Below are 18,673 nucleotides of genomic sequence, written 5' to 3' on the forward strand. Positions count from 1 at the left end.
ATTGAGTGTCCACTGTGGTCCCACAGGCATCGCTGCTAAGCCCGTTTCTCCCACCTCCAGGCATCATCGGAGGCATGACGAGCATCATCACCTCCACAGTGGAGGGGGTGAAGACAGAGGGCGGAGTCAGTGGATTCTTCTCAGGCCTGGGTAAAGGCCTGGTTGGGACCGTGACCAAACCGGTGGCTGGAGCTCTGGACTTTGCCTCCGAGACGGCTCAGACGGTGCGGGACATGGCCAGTCTCAGTAACCACAGGTGGGTCGTCTCCATGGCCTATATTTGAACTGCTTTGATTAACTCAGGGAACAGAAACCTCAAACCGGCTTGAGAAACGGTCTTTTTCTCTCAGTACCGTATCATGTGTTTGATGCTGGAGTCTCTCCCTTGTGCTCAGGCTCAGCGTGCAGCGGGTCAGGAAGCCTCGCTGCTGTAAGGGCCCTCAGGGTCTGCTGCCTCGGTACTCGTCCATCCAGGCTGACGGACAGGAGCAGCTCTTCCACCTCACTGACAACATCCACTCTGAGTTGTGAGTCTCAATTATTCCCTCTTTGCGTCTCACCTTTGATTTCATCTCACCGGCCTGTTCTGTCGTTTTCACTTCATCAGCTTCATCGCCGTGGAGCCCATAGACAGCTACTGCGTCCTCATCTCCTCCAAAGTGGTCTACTTCCTGAAGCCAGGGGACTACGTGGACCGCGAGGCCATCTTCCTGGAGGTCAAGTATGATGACCTGTACCACTGTCTGGTCTCTAAGGATCATGGGAAGGTGTATGTACAGCTCACAAAGAAGGCTGAAAGCACCAGCAGCGGTGTGGCCATCCCTGGCCCCTCCCACCAGAAACCCATGGTAGGAAATGCACCATGTTTTCAGTTTTCTCTCAATCAGTCTAGCTGTGGTTTTGGCAGTTAAGGTTTTGGAGGTTGGTTCGATCACCAACAAGCATTGCTGTTACAGTGAAGGTCGGGCATTTCTTATTAATATTAAAGCTGGAGCGTTCAGCTTTGCTGTCAGAGTTCCAGTTTCTCCTTAGAATCTGACATGAGGAGCAGATTAGAGCAGCAATGACAGACATGAGGCAACAGCAGCGAAAACAAAACAAAGTCACTTTGAGAAATTCAATTTTTATTGAACTAACCACCAAACTGCCAGCAGATCAGTCTGTTTGTCTCATGACATCCAGTGTAAACAGATTCACAGTGGACAAGGAAACATTAGGTTCTTCTGTTGGTCTGTGGCTGGAACCAGATGCTGTTGTAGCTTCTTGCTCCATTACATTTTGTAAGCTTAGCTTAAAATAGCAAATAAGCAATCAGTGTTTTTAGCCAGAATTAGAACCATATGGTTTTTTAGGCCAAGGACTCATTTCATATATAAAATACCAGTTCAGGGTAATGATTAAGCTCATGTTGTCCTGTGTCTTAATCGTGAACCCGTCTGCAGGTCCACGTGAAGAGCGAGAGTCTCGCTGTGAAGATCTCGCAGGAAATCAACTACGCCAAGAGTCTGTACTACGAGCAGCAGCTGATGCTGCCGGCCAGTGAGGACGAGGACTGCCTGCTGCTCGAGTCCTGACCTAGCGTTTCTTTAACCCTGACAGTGATTTTTATTTATTTTCTAGGCCTCAGTTTGAAGTTTGGTGAGCTGCAGTGAAAGGGAAAGTCAAATGGCTGAGCACTTTTAGTCCAAGCACATACACGTAGACATGAAGAGACATGCAGGCCAGTGTTAAGCTGTGTATGTAGATGATAACACACTGGATCCTCCGTGTTTATGTCTGTGAATAGACAGATAATGAATGGAGCTGCACATAAAGCGCTGTATATACTGTTGATTACAAAGTAATACAGAACAGAACTGTTTATGTAACAAACTGCCCATAAAATGTCAAATGTATTTTGTGTAAGAGACTCACCTGCTAAAGCTGCCGTCACTGACTCGTTTTCACGTCTACTTTTATTTGTCTGTCTCTTATGAGCTGCTGTATTTTCTAATCATACTGAGCGAACAACTGTGTGAAGTTACTTATTGATTGCAGGGCTGTAAATGTGTAGAGCAGCAACAGAGTTCAGGCTGTGATTCCGTACAGTAATGTTCACATGGACACTACTTAAAATAAAGAGCAACAGCACTGACTGAGTCTGTTGTTTCCAAACCTTCCAACAGCAGCTCGCCATAGAAACCACAACCAATGGAGGAGCTACACAAACACCAGCTCACAGCATGGAAACAGCCTAAGACACGATTTCATAATACTGAACCAAATGATCACCAACATTTACAGCAATAAGGGGATCGAGCATGAGAAGAAGGAATGCTGCCTAAAGGAAAAGTAAGAGGCCTGACGTGGTAGACTAAAGCATTAGCTCTTGTTGTCGCTGCGGGTCATTTCAGTGTATTAGCTGCTCTGGTTCTGATTTCACTAGCTTAGCGTGTTGCTATCCTGAGTTGTACGTAATGACGGTGCAAACTTCGAACAAAGGCAATTGTGCATATTTAAACTTTAGTTGTAGTTGCAGTAGTTCTGCTGCTACTTAGAGCAGCAGAACAGTAGCAGCAGTTAAAACGGAGTTTGAAGCTGTTTCGTTAAATAAAAAAACATTTGGTTCGTACATCAGCTCATCACTTCTAAACTGCCATAATCTTGATTTAAGTTTCAATTCTTTTGTAATATTCAGATGTCTGAATACAAAAAGCTGTGATAGAACCCTTCAGGAAATAATCCACATCCAGGGGCTGAATGAATCAGACTGAGGCTGGTCTACTAGTGTCAGAACAGACTCCACGTTGGTCTGGAGAAGCCGTTACACCTGCTGAGCTGAGCAAATGTGAAACCTGACTGGCTCCAGCAGAAACACAGAATGTATGAACTGGCCTTTAGTAGGATCGCTGTTCTCCAAGTGGTCGAGGTTTCCACTGGTGCAATAGTTTGAGCTTCTTACATACTGAACATGCAGTTGGCATGAAGTGACCCATCAGCAGAGCAGCTCGCCGTGTGCTCGCCTGTGCCGTGCAGCATCCAGCTCCGCCGCTGCGTCATCCGTCCTCTTTCCCAGGGCTGAAGTCCTGCAGGTGGGGGAGGGACACTGAGGAGCAGGTGCCTCAGGTGGACGTGGGTGGTGGTGAGTGGAGGACAAGCAGGGCCTCGGGTCACGTCAGCTCGCAGGTGAAGCTCAGGAGCAGCAGGAAGGTTAACGTGAGGGAGCAGCGACTGGCTGAAGCCTTGATGGCTGTACACAGGACCATGAAGTCAAACAGCTGTTAATGCAGGATGCAATGTGTGATCGAGGTTGGGTTTGTCTTCACTGCTAATCAATTCAGATTCAAGTCCCAAATATCAATAAAATGGAATCAAACGAGCGAGGAACAAAGCGGAAAATCGAAGGAAAATCCTGCTGTGAGCGCTCGCAGCGCAGAATCTGTACCTGGAAACGGAATGCCGTCAAAGTCACAATAGTTCATTTTGTGTCAATTAACAAAATCAAGGGTGTTAGTGTTTCTTGCTATTCTCCAGCCTCGATCAGCACAATGCTTTCATTGAACAGAGAAACTGAACTGAGCATCAACAGACGCTGATTTGTCTGACTCAATAAAATAAAGCGCAGCCTGTGAATAAAGAGATGTATGAAATCAACAGTGGAATAGAATTAAAGTTTTAACAACTTTTCGAATTATTTGGCAAGTTCGTAAACACAAATACTTCATTTTTAATATTAAACTCTCTCAAAGTGAGGTTTACACACATGTCTGATTCCCTGAGCGGACGTTTAGAAGCAGAGCACTACGTACCAATAACGTGCTTTTTCAGTCTTGGGTTGTCTGTGAAAACACACACACACACACACACACCATCACCAACCTGAGCCCACAGAACCACTGGAGCAGGGTTACACACCGCCCCCACTCACCAAACACAATGAGGCGGGTGTGGGTATCGGTGGAGCCCAGTGGATTCTGGGCCGTGCAGCGGAACATGGATCCGTTGAGCTCAGCGGGGACTCTCTCCAGGACGAGCTCCCTGCCGTTGTGCTCCTCTGTGCCGTCCAGCAGAAGCCCGCCCACCTTGGTCCAGGTGAACATGGGCTCAGGGAAAACCTCCGTCTGTGGACAGAAAAGCTTCAGTTCTCCATCTGTATTCTTCTAAACCCAGGTCTGTATTTCCTTTTGGACTTTGATCATTGGCCATCGCATCGCTTAATAGTTTCAACATGTGCTGAAACTAATTTTAGGCACAGCAACAGTTTTTTATATTTCATTTACAAGCTCGCTACTCACCCGTGATCATGTAGTACAATAACTGTTCACATTATTCCAAAGCTGCAGCATCTGTTGCTGCCAACAGATTCCAGAGCACCCTTATCTAGACCCGTGTTGTTTAATTCCCTTGAGAAGCTGTGTTAAAGAAAATCACCGGAGTGAATCCAGCTGTTAATCAGCGTGTGACCAATTAATCCTAAGAAACAAAGCTCGTTTTCGTAAGTTTGTATCCACCTTGTTGTTAGAATCAGACCACACCGATATGAAGGTCTTGGTAGTTCTATCAGCCACCTGTTAGAAATCACTCGGACCATGACTCACTGAGGTGATGTGCTTAGTCCCTCTTCCTTCATCAGGAGCTCACCTCTTCCATGTTATTCTAATGCAACCCACTGCTTCCTGCTCGGCTTCACTGTGACAAAACGCAACCCGAGTCTCTGCAAGTTGATTTTCAGAGAGGAAGGAAAGGAGTGAGACCAATTGGTGCCCGGAAGGAAGGAACTGCACAGAAACGGAGCCTCTTTTATTCCAGCCGTGTGCTGAATACTGGAATGTCTCCTTCCCTTTGGTCACGCCTTTTGATCCCTGTTCAAAGAAGCACTGTTGGAAACTCACAGCAGAAGGTCCCAGCTGAAAGCCCTGGACCGTGATCCGGACCGTGTCTCCCACCTTGGCCTTATTGGGGCTTGTGGACAGCTTGGGGCCTCTGGGAGCAGCTGGCAGAAAAGCAGAAACACCAGCACATCGTTCAGCATTCAGGAGTAACAGGAGCGTCATTCTACACACCTGCTCAGCAGACGCTTGTCCACCTTGTTTGAGTGTAGCTCCGATTTCAACTAGTGAAGCTGTGCAAACTGTGTTCAGGGCACAGTGTGACCCAGTTTCCCTGTTCACTTCTGTGTAGATTAACACAATCACAGACTTTCTTAAAGCCTGAATTTATCCTACAAAACGTGTGTTGGTTTGAAATTTGAATCCGAACGTCTAGTTCATCTCATTAGCTCCTGCACAGAAACTGTGTCAGCTCTGCTGGGACCCAGTGGGCGTTGGTTCCGAGCGACTCACCCAGCGTGACCTCGGCCTGCATGGGCATGGACAGCGCAGGGTGGTTGACCTCGCAGCTGAACAGGGCCTCGTTGTCCAGCTGGGGGTTCAGGCTCCAGGTCAGCATGGCCCTCACCTCCACCGAGCCGTCGCTCGTGGCCCTCTGCCGGTGCTGGAAGTAGTAAAGCGGGTCGCTGCTCTGGACCCAGCGGGGGAACTCCCGGCTCACCACCGTCTCTGGGATGGCCTCGCTGCTGGGTTTGGCTTCTGGCACTGCCGTTTGCTCCTGCTGCTCCTGGCGGCTGCTGGGCCCGTCCTGGCCCAGCCGGGCCAGCTCGCCCTCCCTCTCCAGCAGCGACAGGGACTTCTTGAGCTTGGTGTCATCGAGGTCTCGGCCGGTGGGAACCTGGGAGCCCCAGAGCCCGGCCTGACTCCTGCGCCGGCTCTTCTCCTGACCAACAGACGACGCCGACTGTGGAGTTGGCACCACATCAATGAGCTCACCGTCCCGCTTGAAGTACACCTGGAAGCCAGTGACACAGGTGAGCGCAGGAACAGGAAGAGACACAAAAACTGTGGACAGGCTTCAGTTTTCTGTTGTTGTGTTGTCGCTGTTCAAACTACTGCTGAGGACTTAACCCCCCCCAGAGTTTAGCAGCCTTTGATGTCAGAGCCGTTTACCAGCTGCCTGACCGAGGGACGCTGGAGCTGGACGGAACCGAGGTCAACATCAGACCATCTCACCATCAGAACCAAGTCTGGATTCTGGCTCCATCATCACACAATGGGCGTGTTTGCCCATCGCATCAAAGGTCAAACAGGTGCTTTGACTGAAAGCGAATACTGACTGTACATGTGTGAAGATTCATTTAAATACAGTGAGAGCATGTTACATAGCGTACATTTATTAGTCCATAATCAGGGTCTGCTTTTCTCAGAGCTCGTGACTTCAACTTGTCACCAGGTCTCTTTCTCTTATCGTTCTCCTGTAAACCTGCACTGAGCTAATTTAGCACATTGTGCATAAACAGGCGTGTGTGGTTTCTGCTCCTCTGTGATTAAATCGAGCCCAGATTATTGGGCTCAAACACCTTTAAGGTGTGCTGTTACAAACTTCATGTCATTCTGCATTATTTACTGCAGTTATCTGGGTGGTTGTGCCCAGGTAGCCTCACATCACCTCACACAGTATGACAGGAATCTTTGTGTTGTCTCAGGGGAAAGAAAGACACACATTTTAAATCACAGCGTAAAGTCTGAGTTGCAGGTGTTTGTTTTCTCCAACAAATCTCATGAAATTTGCACAAACAACGTTTAAACAAACATCTGCTACGGTCGTCTACATGACTGCAACATCATCAGCGTCAACTCATCCTGTTCGTTTCTAGGAACCCGTGGTCACGTGACACTGGAGTCATCACTCATCACAACTTCAATAAGCGAGTCGGGCGGAGGTCACCTTGGGTAAACGGAGCCGTGGAAGAGATAAAATGAAATGAAGTTGGCTTCAACTATGATTACGTGTAATGCTGCTCTCCATCTCAGGACACATAAAGCCGCTCGCTGGACTTTTATCACATATGCAGCTGTTCTCTAATCCACTGATATTAGTTCCCAATACATTTTCAAAGAGGCACAGACCAGAGCTGTAAATAGCTTTTTTCATTTCTTCTCTCATTGGTCGACACTTAAAATCCAGCTGTGCCCACATGTTAACACTGCAGTCACAGAGTCAAGAGCCACTTTCACTGCATCAGGACATAGACAAAGGGAATGAAGCACTGAAAGGCTGCATCTCACCGTGGGAGCCGGCTTTGCTCCTGCCACAATGCAAATCAGAGTGAAGTTCTGGGCCTCGTAGCGGCTGAAAGGAGCCGGGCTGTTGGCTGCCACCACGGAGATAGACCTGGGCGGTACTGCAGGGAAAATGGAAAACACGCAGGCGCTTCACATTCACTGAAGTTAAATGTATACATTATACCACATAGGCAGAAAAAGTGCACCAGCATGAAAGGATGAGTCAACGCTGGTGGTGAGTCAGAGCTGAGAGTGCTGAGGGAGCAACTTCAAGAGCACATTTTAAATCTATTCAATTATACTTCCACCAAGAAGAATAAAAAAGTGGGCATTTTGCTGATGTGCTTTCTTGCTTGAAGTGAGATGACTGCTTTCATGTCTGAGCTGAAGTTGGATGGAGCAGAGAAACAACCCCCGCCCACCGTCGAGTCAAAGCTCACCATGAACATGCTGACACCACAAATATAACAGCAGCTGTGGGTTTAGGGCCATGAACTGGTTTTAGGAGCAAACTTACATTTCAGCTCAGTGATGAGAGGCAAACGTCATTTTATCCTGTTGAGCCATTTGTGTAAACTGTTATGTTAAAATATTCCTAGACTACACTGAAATGCTTTCACAGATTGACTGAACGCACACCCATTAAACGTCTGTGACTTAATGAGGCCTTGGCACTGACTCTCACAGCAGCGTCCCGACCCCAACAAGAAAAATGAAACCAATGGACAGACGCCTCCTTACAGCAATATTCCTGAAACTCAAGGTGACATCGGACATGAAGACGCACCTATGACGGTGAGGATGATGCTGCTGGAGGCCAGGATCACTTTGTCTCTGGAGCCTCTGTCATAGATCCCCACATGGCACTCGTACAGGCCGTCATCGTCCATCTGGACCTCAGGAAGCCTGTTGATGCACACAAACATTTTGATGATTCTTCCTCCGATCTGAGCGTCTGAGGACTGTGAACACTAATCCGCTCATCCACTGCTGCTTTCTTACCGCACGGTGGACTGATAGACGAGGTCTTCTCTCCTGCGGTTGACCTCCATGTGGGAGTAAGTGGTGTTATACATGGCATCATAGGTGAAGATCTTCTGCTTGGCACTGCCTCCTTCACTCACCTGACAGAGGAACCAGTCTTGAGTCAGATTTCATTTATTTCTTTATTTTCCCTTCATGTTTCCTAACAACTACATTTCTCCAGGATGAAAGTTTATTCTTGTGTTTTATAGACAAACTCATAAGAAACTATTCTGAAGCTTATTCCTCTGGAAAGGTTGATTTCACAGTATAATTTTAGAAGTTTATACTTTGATTTTACTGGGTACAAGACAAAGTGGTTATGTTTTAGATCATTAGTCATGGTATCACCGGCTGTGATGTGATCCAGTTCATAAAACTCTGCTTCAGGCGAAATAAAACTTACAGCAGAAGCAACACGCCAGAAGGTATGATATGTATTACATGGAGACTATGAATTAGTCATCTGTGCACACAAATTATTAATTAGAGAGCAGAATGATTAATTATTTGTGCTGTTATTATTTCACTTCATGGATCCTCCTGGGATCCAGAGACGATCAGTTGCCAATGGGTGGTGAAAAAGCTGTAATACAAAGAGCTGAGAGCTGCTAAATCATTTTAGACCTTCCGTTCTTTCACTAGTTTACAATTCAAATCCAAGTAAAAAATAAGTATTATCTCTCCACAATCCAATAGTGTTTTAATCAACAGCCTTCTACTGCATTTGCATATGAAGCTGCTGTTCTAGTTTCTATTAACAAAAATAGGAAACAATGAATGTCTCACTGTGGAGCTTCAGTCTGCTGCCACCCGGTCTGTGTTAAAGGTGACATCACCGCAGCAGAGCTGCAACGCAAGATGTAGAGGAAAAACTGGCACGTGACACAACTCTGTTTTTATTGTGTATTTGACTATTTTACGTCCATCCATCCTTCCATTTCCAAGCGCTTGTCCAGGGCCGGGGCGCGGGTGCAGGAGTCTAAGCAGAGAGCTTCAGACACTTCCTCCTCCTCTTCTGGTGGGCGCCCCCAGGCCAGCTCAGAGACAGCGCCTGCGGATCGCCCGGGTCCTCCCTGGGGCCTCCTTCCAGCCCCAGGAGTCCACCTCAGCTGCCTCCTTTCCATGTGGAGAGGCTCCTCAGCCTATGTGAGGGTGCGCCCAGCCACTACCCTCACCAATGCCTCAAGGCCACAGGTCTCTGTAAACCTTCATCTTCATCACGGCGGCGCAGTACACCGACCGCACGAAGAAACCGCAGCCCTGCTGAAGTGCAACGTGCACTGGGAACAGGCTTGAATTAATGCCGGCAATGCAAACCAAGCTCCTGCTCCGGTTGTACAGAGCCCGGACTCCATCCCAGAGCACCCCCCACAGAAAGCCACGGGGGACGTGGTCGAGGTCCACAAAACTCCTGCAGACTGGTTGGGCGAACTCCCACAAACCCTCCAGCGCCCTGGTGAAGAGTAGATTTTCCCAGGGAGGCTGAGAAGTGTGATCCCCTAATAGTTGGAACACACTCTCCAGTCCGTTGTCCAGTCCAGAGGAACTGTCCCAATCTGCCACGCATTGTTGCAGAGTCACGCAAGGCAGCACCACAACATCCAGAGACTTGGCCTCAGCCTGGGTGACGGACAAGTCCACCTCTCACTCCCCTCCCCCGCTTCCTCAGCAGAAGGCGTGTTGGAGGGATTGAAGACATTGGGTCAACAGCTGCTAACCTCCACTGAAAACAGAGTTGGTGAAGAACTGCTCCCCCTCCTGAGAATCTCCTTGATGCCTCCTCCATGGCCTCACCGAACTACAACAGCCCGGGCTGCAGCACGCTTGACCGTCGGTGCCCATCGTCGTCCCACAGGTCGTCCAGACCTGACAGGACTCCTTCAGCCTGACTGCATCCCTTACCTCGACCAGCACGACAGGCACCGGAGACCCTGCGTCCACAGCTCCGAACAGCCGCGTGGGCAGTGGAGGTGGAGAACATGGTCCACTCGGACTCAATGTCTTCAGCGCCTCCCTCAGGATCCTCTCGAAACTCTCCTGGAGGTGTGAGGTGAAGATCCCTCGGATTTATTTTTGTTTACTCTGTATGAATTAGTTTGAGTTCTCTGAACCTCTCGTTGCCTGAATTGCTTGAATTGTGTGTTTATGACATTTAACACAAGCATTAAAATTAACTGAGTGAAACCAAGACTCTACATAAAATAGGAAGTACTTTTACTATTTAGAGCCAAACACTAGGGCAGCTCCTATTACATCAAGTTCACTTGTGTTCTCACCCGAAACCACACGATCTCTCGCAGGTTACCGTCTGTCTGGAAGTTGCACTTGAGTGTGACTGTGTCTCCAATGACAACCGGAGGAAGAGGCTCGATGGAAACAGTTAAGTAACCTGCCAGTGAGAGAAGACATGTCAGAAACCGCTGCTTTATGTTCTCCTGATCTTTACTGCTCTTTACTTTATGTCCTGCTCTCAAATGAGCAGATTGAGAATAATTTAGCATCATCATCATCATCATCGCAGTTTGTCTTACAGGTGACCTGTGACACATCGACTGTAGACATTAGGTCCATCTGATGTTACAGGGTCAGTAGATTAACATCTAGACATCGTAGGGAGCAGCAATAACTCCAGACCTCCATTACAGAGGTGCTGGTTGCTGTTGCTAAAGGCAACAAACGAGGAGATGAAGCAGCAAAGGGAAATGAGCATATTTTCATGCTGTATGCGTAACACAGGGAAAAGCAAAATGATGAAGGTCACAGCAAAGTTAAATGTAGGACTGAGATGAGCTGCAGCGCGACAGTAAAAGGCAGGTTGGACTGTGGGAACCGAGCAGCAGGGGACGGAGCCACTCGATTAGTCTGTGGAAACTCGTACTTTCCCGTCAAACTTTGTTCAAACACAGATATTTTAAATCCTAGTTCACGACAAGTTTGCAAACATCACAAATCTGCCAAGGTTGAGGACATCCAACTAGAGTGGGATAATAATTCAGTGTTCTCATTTTGTTGTTGGTAGCGCTGTGACGCTGAATGACTTGAAACAAAAAACATGTTTTTGTGTTCACAGCAGTATTTGGTAGAAACATATCCTGGAAGTGCTCCAGATTCTCTCCTAATGCTTGAATATTTAATATGGACTCTATCCCTTGGAGAGGACGGGATTAAATTTAGCAGGGACGTACAGCTGTGGCATTTCTTTATGTCACTGTGCGTCTTGTCTGACAGATTAGCAGGTCGGCATCAGCGAGAGCTCTTAATCATGGCATCCATTAAGGCCAGCTGTATTCCACAGTGAACTGACCCGTCGGCCTAATAAACAGGCCGCTCACTGCTTACAAATACTAATCCCAGGAGAAACGGTATTTACACCATGTTGAGATTTATATGTTACTATGCTGTGACCACTGGGATTAAATGGTTAATGCAAACCTCATTCCACTGCAGATTTACAGCTCAGTCCTGCATGCAGATGTGCAACTGATACATACACACACGCCTAGCAACTGGTTCTGGAGCCTTCACGTGGAGCTCCACCTGCTGCAACCTGGCTGCCGGCGGCGGGTCCAGCCGAGCAGCTGCCATCCGGCTCGCGGACAGGAACCAAAGGCACCTTGCAGAGCGGCGGCCTGGCGCTGCTGGGAGGCTGTGGGACGCCCTCTGCCGTCACCTCTCCAGCCACGGCCTGCGCCGCATGACGTCAACCTACAGATTATTTTTCCCATGTTTTTCCTCTTAATCCTCCCTCCAGCGTTTTATCCAAAGACCCAGCCATTTGCCAAGCTCTAGTCTCTCCACACACACACGAACAATGTGGCAGAGAGATTAACACAACACTAAAATGATAAACCAGCACATGATAACCTATTCATATGGTTATGAATATGCCCACTGTAAACAACAGAAAGCAATCATTTAACGGAGGGAATGAGATTAAAGTTAGAGAAATGAGATATTGAGAAATGATACGACAGGCCGTGCTCAGCTTAGATCTGCCTGTGGACTATGGCAGCGAAGGCAGAGGACCATTGAGCTCGGCTCCACCGAGGGCCGAGTACTGTAACGCGTTTGATATTCCACCCGTCTTCTGTTGTCTTTGTCGGAGAAGATAAAGCTGGCTTATCCAGTCAAGGCGCTCTCCCACTAAAGAAGGCAGAGTCTGTGCCCTGCTGTCAGATAAAAGGCAGCACTCAAACATGTTTGCAGCAGAACCCGTTCAACTGGTGCTGCTAGACTTTGCATTAGGAACTGTGGCTGTCCAGTAAAACAAAAGCTGCTTTGAGTGGAAAACACGGGAGGTTCGCCTCATGTTAATGCCCATCTTTGATCACAGGGCACCCACATCTGTCACTTTGCTAACAAGCTGCCAAACTCAGGCCAGACTCCCTCCTGAAAGAGAAATCCTTTCATCTACCAACATCAGGAACAAAGCAAAAGTAGAAAAGGGATAGAAAACTTTGCAGGTGACCCTGAGCTGACAGGAAGAGCAGCGAACATTTAAACCATCATGAAGGAAATGTAGATATTAGAAAAAGCTAAAAATACACTCATCTAGAGATCTCACTCATCTGCCTAAAGGTCTAACATCTACCTGCCAACACAAAGTTCACTGAGGAGTTTAATTCCATGTTCCTTTAACTGCAGTAAAGTGATTTAAAAGCTCAGTGTTTGTCACTCATTCAGCCATGAATTCTAAAGAAATGTGACAATTCACTGCACAGCATGTTTATTACTGAGGTCCCATCTCTACAGTCCAGCAGTCACCGCCCTCAAGAAGACGCCTTTCAAATCTCTGGAGCTTCATCCTCATGGAGCAAAAGCAACCGGTGGGTAGAGGTTTTTAACAGAAGCAGCTGACACCACGTCATGTCCTGCAGCTTCAGGCAGCGCCACCGTCCCAGCATGTTTCAGGACTCTGGTGGAAATGCAGGGAGAGAAAAGGGAATGGTTCTCTTTCAAAGCTTAACCCTGGAGCTCATCGTGTCCCTGGAGGGAAACCGACAACGGCCTAATCCTCTCAAGACATAACGGTCCGCGCTGAAAGATGTGTGCACCCACAGAACGGAAGCTAAAAATAAGAGTTTCTGGACTTAGAAGGAATTAAGTGCTGAAATTGATTTTCTAGAAACAGTTTATAGACGAATATCAGACAAAGGACAACCTCGCTTCACATCAAAGTTGATGTTGGTGTCTTCTTCAAAAAGCGTCAACAAGTTCATTTTTTAAAGTGATGAAATTCTGCTAAAATGAAACGCTCACAACACTGAATTAAAACAAAGTATTTCAAATGGTATAAATAATAAAACATCTACAACTGGAAAATCAGCTGAAGAAAATAATGTGGCTTCAAGTGGATTAATCGGTTTAACCTCATCACAGTGAAGTTAATTTAAAAACAAGTGTCTCTTAGACGACATTTGCATGTTTCTGTATTACACATATTTATTAAAATCTCTATGATAGTACGTAATCGCCTTTCACTGCACTGGTAAATGCTAGACTGCGAACCCCCAGCACATCCTCCTGAGTACTGGCACCGCAGACAGTGGAACAGCTCCAGGATTTCTTAGCTCTGAGCTTTCCAGCAGTGGAAGGAGAAGTTCATTCAGAATCCAGAATCTAGACTCAGGCTCTCTAGACTGAGATCATGGACAGAAAATCTGTGAATGCTGCTCTGGGATTAACATCCATGCACTTTGTGGGTCCAACGGCCACAGGCATTTAATCAGTTTAAAGTACAGATTACCTTGAGCAATGTGGGTCAGAGTGGGACAATGGGCTTTTTATCCACAACACAAAATATGTCCCTGCAACAGTATTAGGTAACTAACTAGATGACATCTCTCCTGGCCCATAAACATCAGAGGTCCTTTGATTAAAATGGGTTTGCGCCGTCGTTAGCAGGAGCCATAGGATCAGACTGCAGCTGCTTGATTCATAAAAAAACTTTCAAAAGTGAAAAACTTTTTCAACCTTTTGCTGTTTTTTTGTCATCCAGTCCAGATTAACCCGTTAAAGGTTTGAAAGAAAAGACACATGATGCATCGAGTATGACTGCATGGTAACCTGAAGGGTTGGGTTAAATGACACATCTCCATCCTGACATCCATCAGACCTGCTCTCCACACACTACAGTACAGCAGCAAAAAACAAACCCGATGCACAAGGTGCAATGAAGCCATCTGCTCTGAATGCTGGGCTGTTAAAACCCTAAAACACACAACAGCAGAAGGCAGCAGGTTGTCACACAGGTTAGAAAGACACATTCCACTGAGGTACCACAAAACAATAATTAATCCAGACAAGTGAAGCCAAAAAAGAATGACAGCAACAAATCATCATTCTAAACAGAAGACTGGACGCTTGGACAAACACACAACTGTGAGGTGCTTTAGAGGTCAACATCCCTGACGTTAAATCTTCATCAGTTTTTTCAGGGAATTAACTATTACGAAACAACTGTGATTGATGAAAAAATCATCACACTTACTTTATGTACAGCAGAGGGTGGATTTACCAGCACTGTCAATTAAAAGACAGTCACACATGCACACTGGGTGTTAGAATGATCCATTAACCTCTTTGGGCATTAATTAATAATTCACCATCTTTCTATTTTAAACCAAACTCAACATTTAAACAAATAGATCAGGATATTTGTGTCCAACAACCTTGATTGGCTTTTTAATTTATAAAAAAAATAGTCACAGCAATAAAATGCTTACTGTTTCAACAATAAAAAAATGCAGAAAGTTTTTAGTTACAAAGGTGAGTTTTAAAACTAAAGCTCAGGCAGATGCTGGGTTTATATTATAAAGTCGTGACAAAAGAAGACTCAGACATACTGTACAGCCAAGTGCATCTTATTCTAGCTCAACCTCAACCAAACAGCTGATGAGTTCCAGAGACGCTGCTTGTTGCCGATCACGTTCACTTACCAGCTGTTATGAGGACGTGGGCAGAGAGAAGGCAGCAGAGGGCGAGAGAACCCGTCATCCTGCCGGGTGCTGCTGCTCAGTCCGAGGAGAGCTCCATCTATTAGAGTAGAGGACAACGGCAGCGTTACACATCCCATCCTTCACACTGAGGCTGCTTCACAGCCGCTTGGGTTTATAGTCAGAGGATTAAAGCATCCCCCTCTCTCTCTCTCTCCTCCTCCTGCCAGTGTGCCTCTAACTGTACTCCTATCTGCATCTCTTTAGCATCATCTCTTTATTTTAGTCTTGGCTTCTCCGTTTTCTGCCGCAGTAACTTCACATCTTTTGCTCTCTGTTTTATCTTCTTGTGCGCTGGATCTGCTCTATGCAGCTCTCATCTGGGTTGCTGTGCAGTGTTCAAGTCCACAATAATAAAATGTGGGATGAAACAAAACAGCACAAGCATGACGATAACAGTGTTTATGCCAGGAGCAAAAAAATCAATTCTCAGTTCAACACAGCCTGTGATTTAGATGGTATTTTTGCCTTATAAAAAAGTGTCAATAAAATAGTAGGAAGTACTAAAGTACAGTATATTTATACTATAGAGGAAAGGGACCAAGAGTCATTATGTAACCCAAAGGAGAAAAAATCTCAAGGATTTTCCTTTAATACTACAAACCAGAGCTGCACAATGTGGTGAAAAAATATTAAAATGACTACAAACCATTTATGATGAATATTCAGCTTGTTTATTGAGGAAAATGCCCAGATAATAATTCTGACGTGTTTCCAAACTCAAATACAAACAATCTGTAATTGAGCACCACTCTTATATTGTGTCTTGTTGAGTAAAACTAAAATGCTGTAACAGGCCTTTACTTACCTGCTGCATCCTTCACTCTCTATAGTTTCAGGCTGGCGTGAAACACGTCCTGGTCTGAAGGTGGTGCTGCCTGCTCGTAGTGACTGGTCCCTGGAGAAAGAAGAAACGCAGAGATGTGTTGGTATGAACACATGAACCATGTGCCAGCATGAAGTCTTTATTCTGAGTCTTTATTTTGAATGATTTCTGAAAGGGTCTTTAAAGGTGAACTCAGAGACAGAAAAAAGGAAAATTTATTCAGTTACTGTTCCCTTTATTACTGAAATACAGTAAGAGCAAATAAGAAGCTTAGTAAGACTTCTGGCCACTGGGTCTTTAAGTCTGTTAATTAATGTATAAGCTGGTCCCAAAACCAACCAACCAACCCACACCCACACACACACACACACACACACACACACACACGTTTAAACAGTGGCAGTGAAGGTGCTCGTTGACTGTGGAGAATGATGTCAGAACTAATGGCTCCTATGTTTCTGACGCTGCACGTTGGAGAGGATTTCAAGCAGCTACATGATATTTCCAGGGCAAGATAAACCTATAAACCAAAGATAAACTATAGCAAAACCATCCAGACGGAAACACAGCTGAACAATGAAGACTTGGAACATTCGGGTTTTATGGCGAACGATGCAGATACTTTTACTTACAACAACTTCATGTACAAACAGTCACCCACGATTTCACACGTGGGCATCATTTACATGACCGCGCCTGTGTCAAATTCTCAGTTGGTGGAAGGATGAAAAGCAGCTGTAAACAGACCCCACGTCAGCATCAGTCACGGCCCCGTTTGTCTTTCGTCACTTTTGATTCTTGCTGATTTTCCCTCTGGTTCGTTTCTGACTGTTGCCTTCAGGTTCCTGACGGTGAAGTCAACACACACTGAACTGACGGACAAACGTTGTAAATCTTTGTTACGTCTTTAATGTCGAAGCAAAACAGACGCTCGAATGAAGCCGCGACTCGTTTTAAAATAAATCGTGTTACAGTTACATTTTTCACATAGACTGGTCCATAATATACAATTAAAATACTTACAAAAATACTACGGGTCGTATAAATTTGGTTATCGTCCACATTTAACGCTAATTGACGAACACGGGCTACTGCTGCCAATTAAGTGCGTTCTAACATCTCCACTTGTAATGTACATGTTAAACTAAGTCACACTGGAGAACCTAGAACAACGTTGTCTGTGTAAAGTTACATGTAAGTAACTTACCTAGGCTACACAAAGCTAGCTTACCTCGCTAACGAGGTCACAGAAACTAGCGCGACCAAAGTCACATTCAATTCTAGACTAATTTGTAGAAAACGACAGAAACGCCCACTTCCCCTCAGTCTCCGTCTCTATTTAACAGTAGAACAGGGTAGCAGCCAATGGGAAACGCGTTCAATGAATGACGTCACACTTCAAAACGCCATTGGCCAATGAGCAAAGGACGTATGAAGATCACCTTTTACAAACTGATTGATTGAGGCCTTTATTTGATGTTTTAGTGTACCATGTAGTGTAAATGTTCTAAAAAGGGATCAGCTGCCAAAGTGGAGAGGATTTGAATAGTGAACCTGCAGCAGCAAGCACAAAAGGCTCCCAGTCCACATAAAGGGCAGGTAAACCTGCCTTAGGTGTTTAGGCTACAAACTGTAACTAGCATTGTTTGCGCCATCTGGTTTGTAACACTACGGAGGTGGCAGAACACAGTGTCTAAACACTGTGAACACACTGAATCGAGAGGCACAGTACTTGATATAAACACTAGTAAGAATTGATCCAGAACCAACCACAGGAAGCTAACTGGCATCATTTAAGCTTCGTCAGGTCTGTTCTGGGCTCAGGCCTGTTAATAAAAGATCTGCTGTCTAAAATAGGACCTTCGCTCCCAAAGGCTAAAGAAATTGCAGTGCAGCTGCTCTGTGACCACATTCGTTTATCCTGGAATGACACCCACTTGAAAGTGCTTCTAAGCCAAACCAGGACCTTCAATGCCATCCAAGCATGACGACCACAGATTAGAATACAAGAAACAAGCTACTAGTAGACGGCAGATTCTAAAGTACATGCATCTGTCTCTTAAATGTCATTTTTACACATCCTTGGTTTGGGGATAATATTTTGTCAGTTAGTAACTGTACACTGGAGACAGAAAGGGGCAGAGAAGGACAAGCACAACTACAGGAGAAAAACCCAAAGTGAATGACATGAATAGAGAGGAGACGATTTAAGCCTGCTCTTAAAAATAGAGACAGTGTCTGTTTCATGACCCTGAACTGGGAGCTGGTTCCAAAGGAGACGAGCTCGGTAGCTGGAGGCTCTGCCTCCCATTCTTTGGGTGGAAACTCCAGGGAGCCGCGCTCCGAGATAACGACGAGGTCTTTAAGATAGGATGAAGTTTGATCATTAAAGGCTTTGATCATTAGGGGTTTTTAACGCTATTCTAGACTGTAGAGGCCAGTGGAGAGAAGCTAAGGAAAGAGGAATATGGGCTGTGAGTTCCTGTCAGAGGTCTGGCTGCAGCATTTGGGATTAAAGAGGGTTTCAGTTATTAGTACATGAAATCAGACCAGCCAAGATGTGAAGATTGAAGTTTTTCAGTATGAACATCTATAGGCAACAAAGATGATCAGAATTCTGGCTCCACACAGCAGCTACGTGGACGAGTAGCTCAGAAGGTAGAGCCTGGGAAGCAGGAGGAAACAGGAGCAAGTTGGATCCCCTGGCACCAGGTGTGTCCTTGAGCAAG

The 18,673-nt window shown here is 46.0% G+C and overlaps 2 protein-coding genes across 34 annotated transcripts in view; one reads left to right on the forward strand and one right to left on the reverse strand.

Annotated features, from left to right (window-relative positions):
* The window catches only part of vps13d (vacuolar protein sorting 13 homolog D), a 26,133-nt gene extending 23,999 nt beyond the window's left edge, over nucleotides 1-2,134 (forward strand). For all 8 annotated transcript variants that reach the window (XM_029155222.3, XM_029155226.3, XM_029155228.3 and 5 more), the window contains 4 exons: nucleotides 61-256; nucleotides 396-527; nucleotides 608-848; nucleotides 1,443-2,134. In XM_029155222.3, the coding sequence (XP_029011055.1) occupies nucleotides 61-256; nucleotides 396-527; nucleotides 608-848; nucleotides 1,443-1,574 (701 nt within the window). In that variant the 3' untranslated portion in view covers nucleotides 1,575-2,134. The remainder of the gene's footprint in view (nucleotides 1-60; nucleotides 257-395; nucleotides 528-607; nucleotides 849-1,442) is intronic.
* igsf21b (immunoglobin superfamily, member 21b) lies at nucleotides 1,108-17,293 on the reverse strand. Of its 26 annotated transcripts, XM_041071698.2 has the most exons (14): nucleotides 16,968-17,266; nucleotides 16,577-16,789; nucleotides 15,927-16,016; nucleotides 15,062-15,158; nucleotides 10,400-10,512; nucleotides 8,100-8,221; nucleotides 7,885-8,003; nucleotides 7,101-7,216; nucleotides 5,322-5,823; nucleotides 4,926-4,972; nucleotides 4,621-4,841; nucleotides 3,908-4,100; nucleotides 3,789-3,818; nucleotides 3,090-3,229 (listed from the first exon to the last, which is right to left on the reverse strand). In XM_041071698.2, the coding sequence occupies exons 4-13, from the start codon at nucleotides 15,117-15,119 to the stop codon at nucleotides 3,804-3,806; spliced, it is 1,506 nt and encodes a 501-aa protein (XP_040927632.1). In that variant the 5' UTR covers nucleotides 15,120-15,158; nucleotides 15,927-16,016; nucleotides 16,577-16,789; nucleotides 16,968-17,266; the 3' UTR covers nucleotides 3,090-3,229; nucleotides 3,789-3,803. The 26 variants fall into 26 exon arrangements, with proteins under 26 accessions (XP_055366455.1, XP_029011218.1, XP_029011229.1 ...); XM_055510480.1 differs by lacking the exons at nucleotides 3,789-3,818; nucleotides 4,621-4,841 and adding an exon at nucleotides 14,614-14,645 and having other exon boundaries at nucleotides 1,108-3,229; nucleotides 3,859-4,100; nucleotides 4,872-4,972; nucleotides 16,734-16,816; nucleotides 16,968-17,265; XM_029155404.3 differs by lacking the exon at nucleotides 4,621-4,841 and having other exon boundaries at nucleotides 3,004-3,229; nucleotides 4,872-4,972; nucleotides 16,968-17,262.
* Nucleotides 17,294-18,673: the final 1,380 nt, after the last annotated feature.

The sequence above is a fragment of the Betta splendens genome, chromosome 7 (genome assembly GCF_900634795.4).
Source record: "Betta splendens chromosome 7, fBetSpl5.4, whole genome shotgun sequence".
Taxonomy (NCBI): Eukaryota; Metazoa; Chordata; class Actinopteri; order Anabantiformes; family Osphronemidae; genus Betta; species Betta splendens.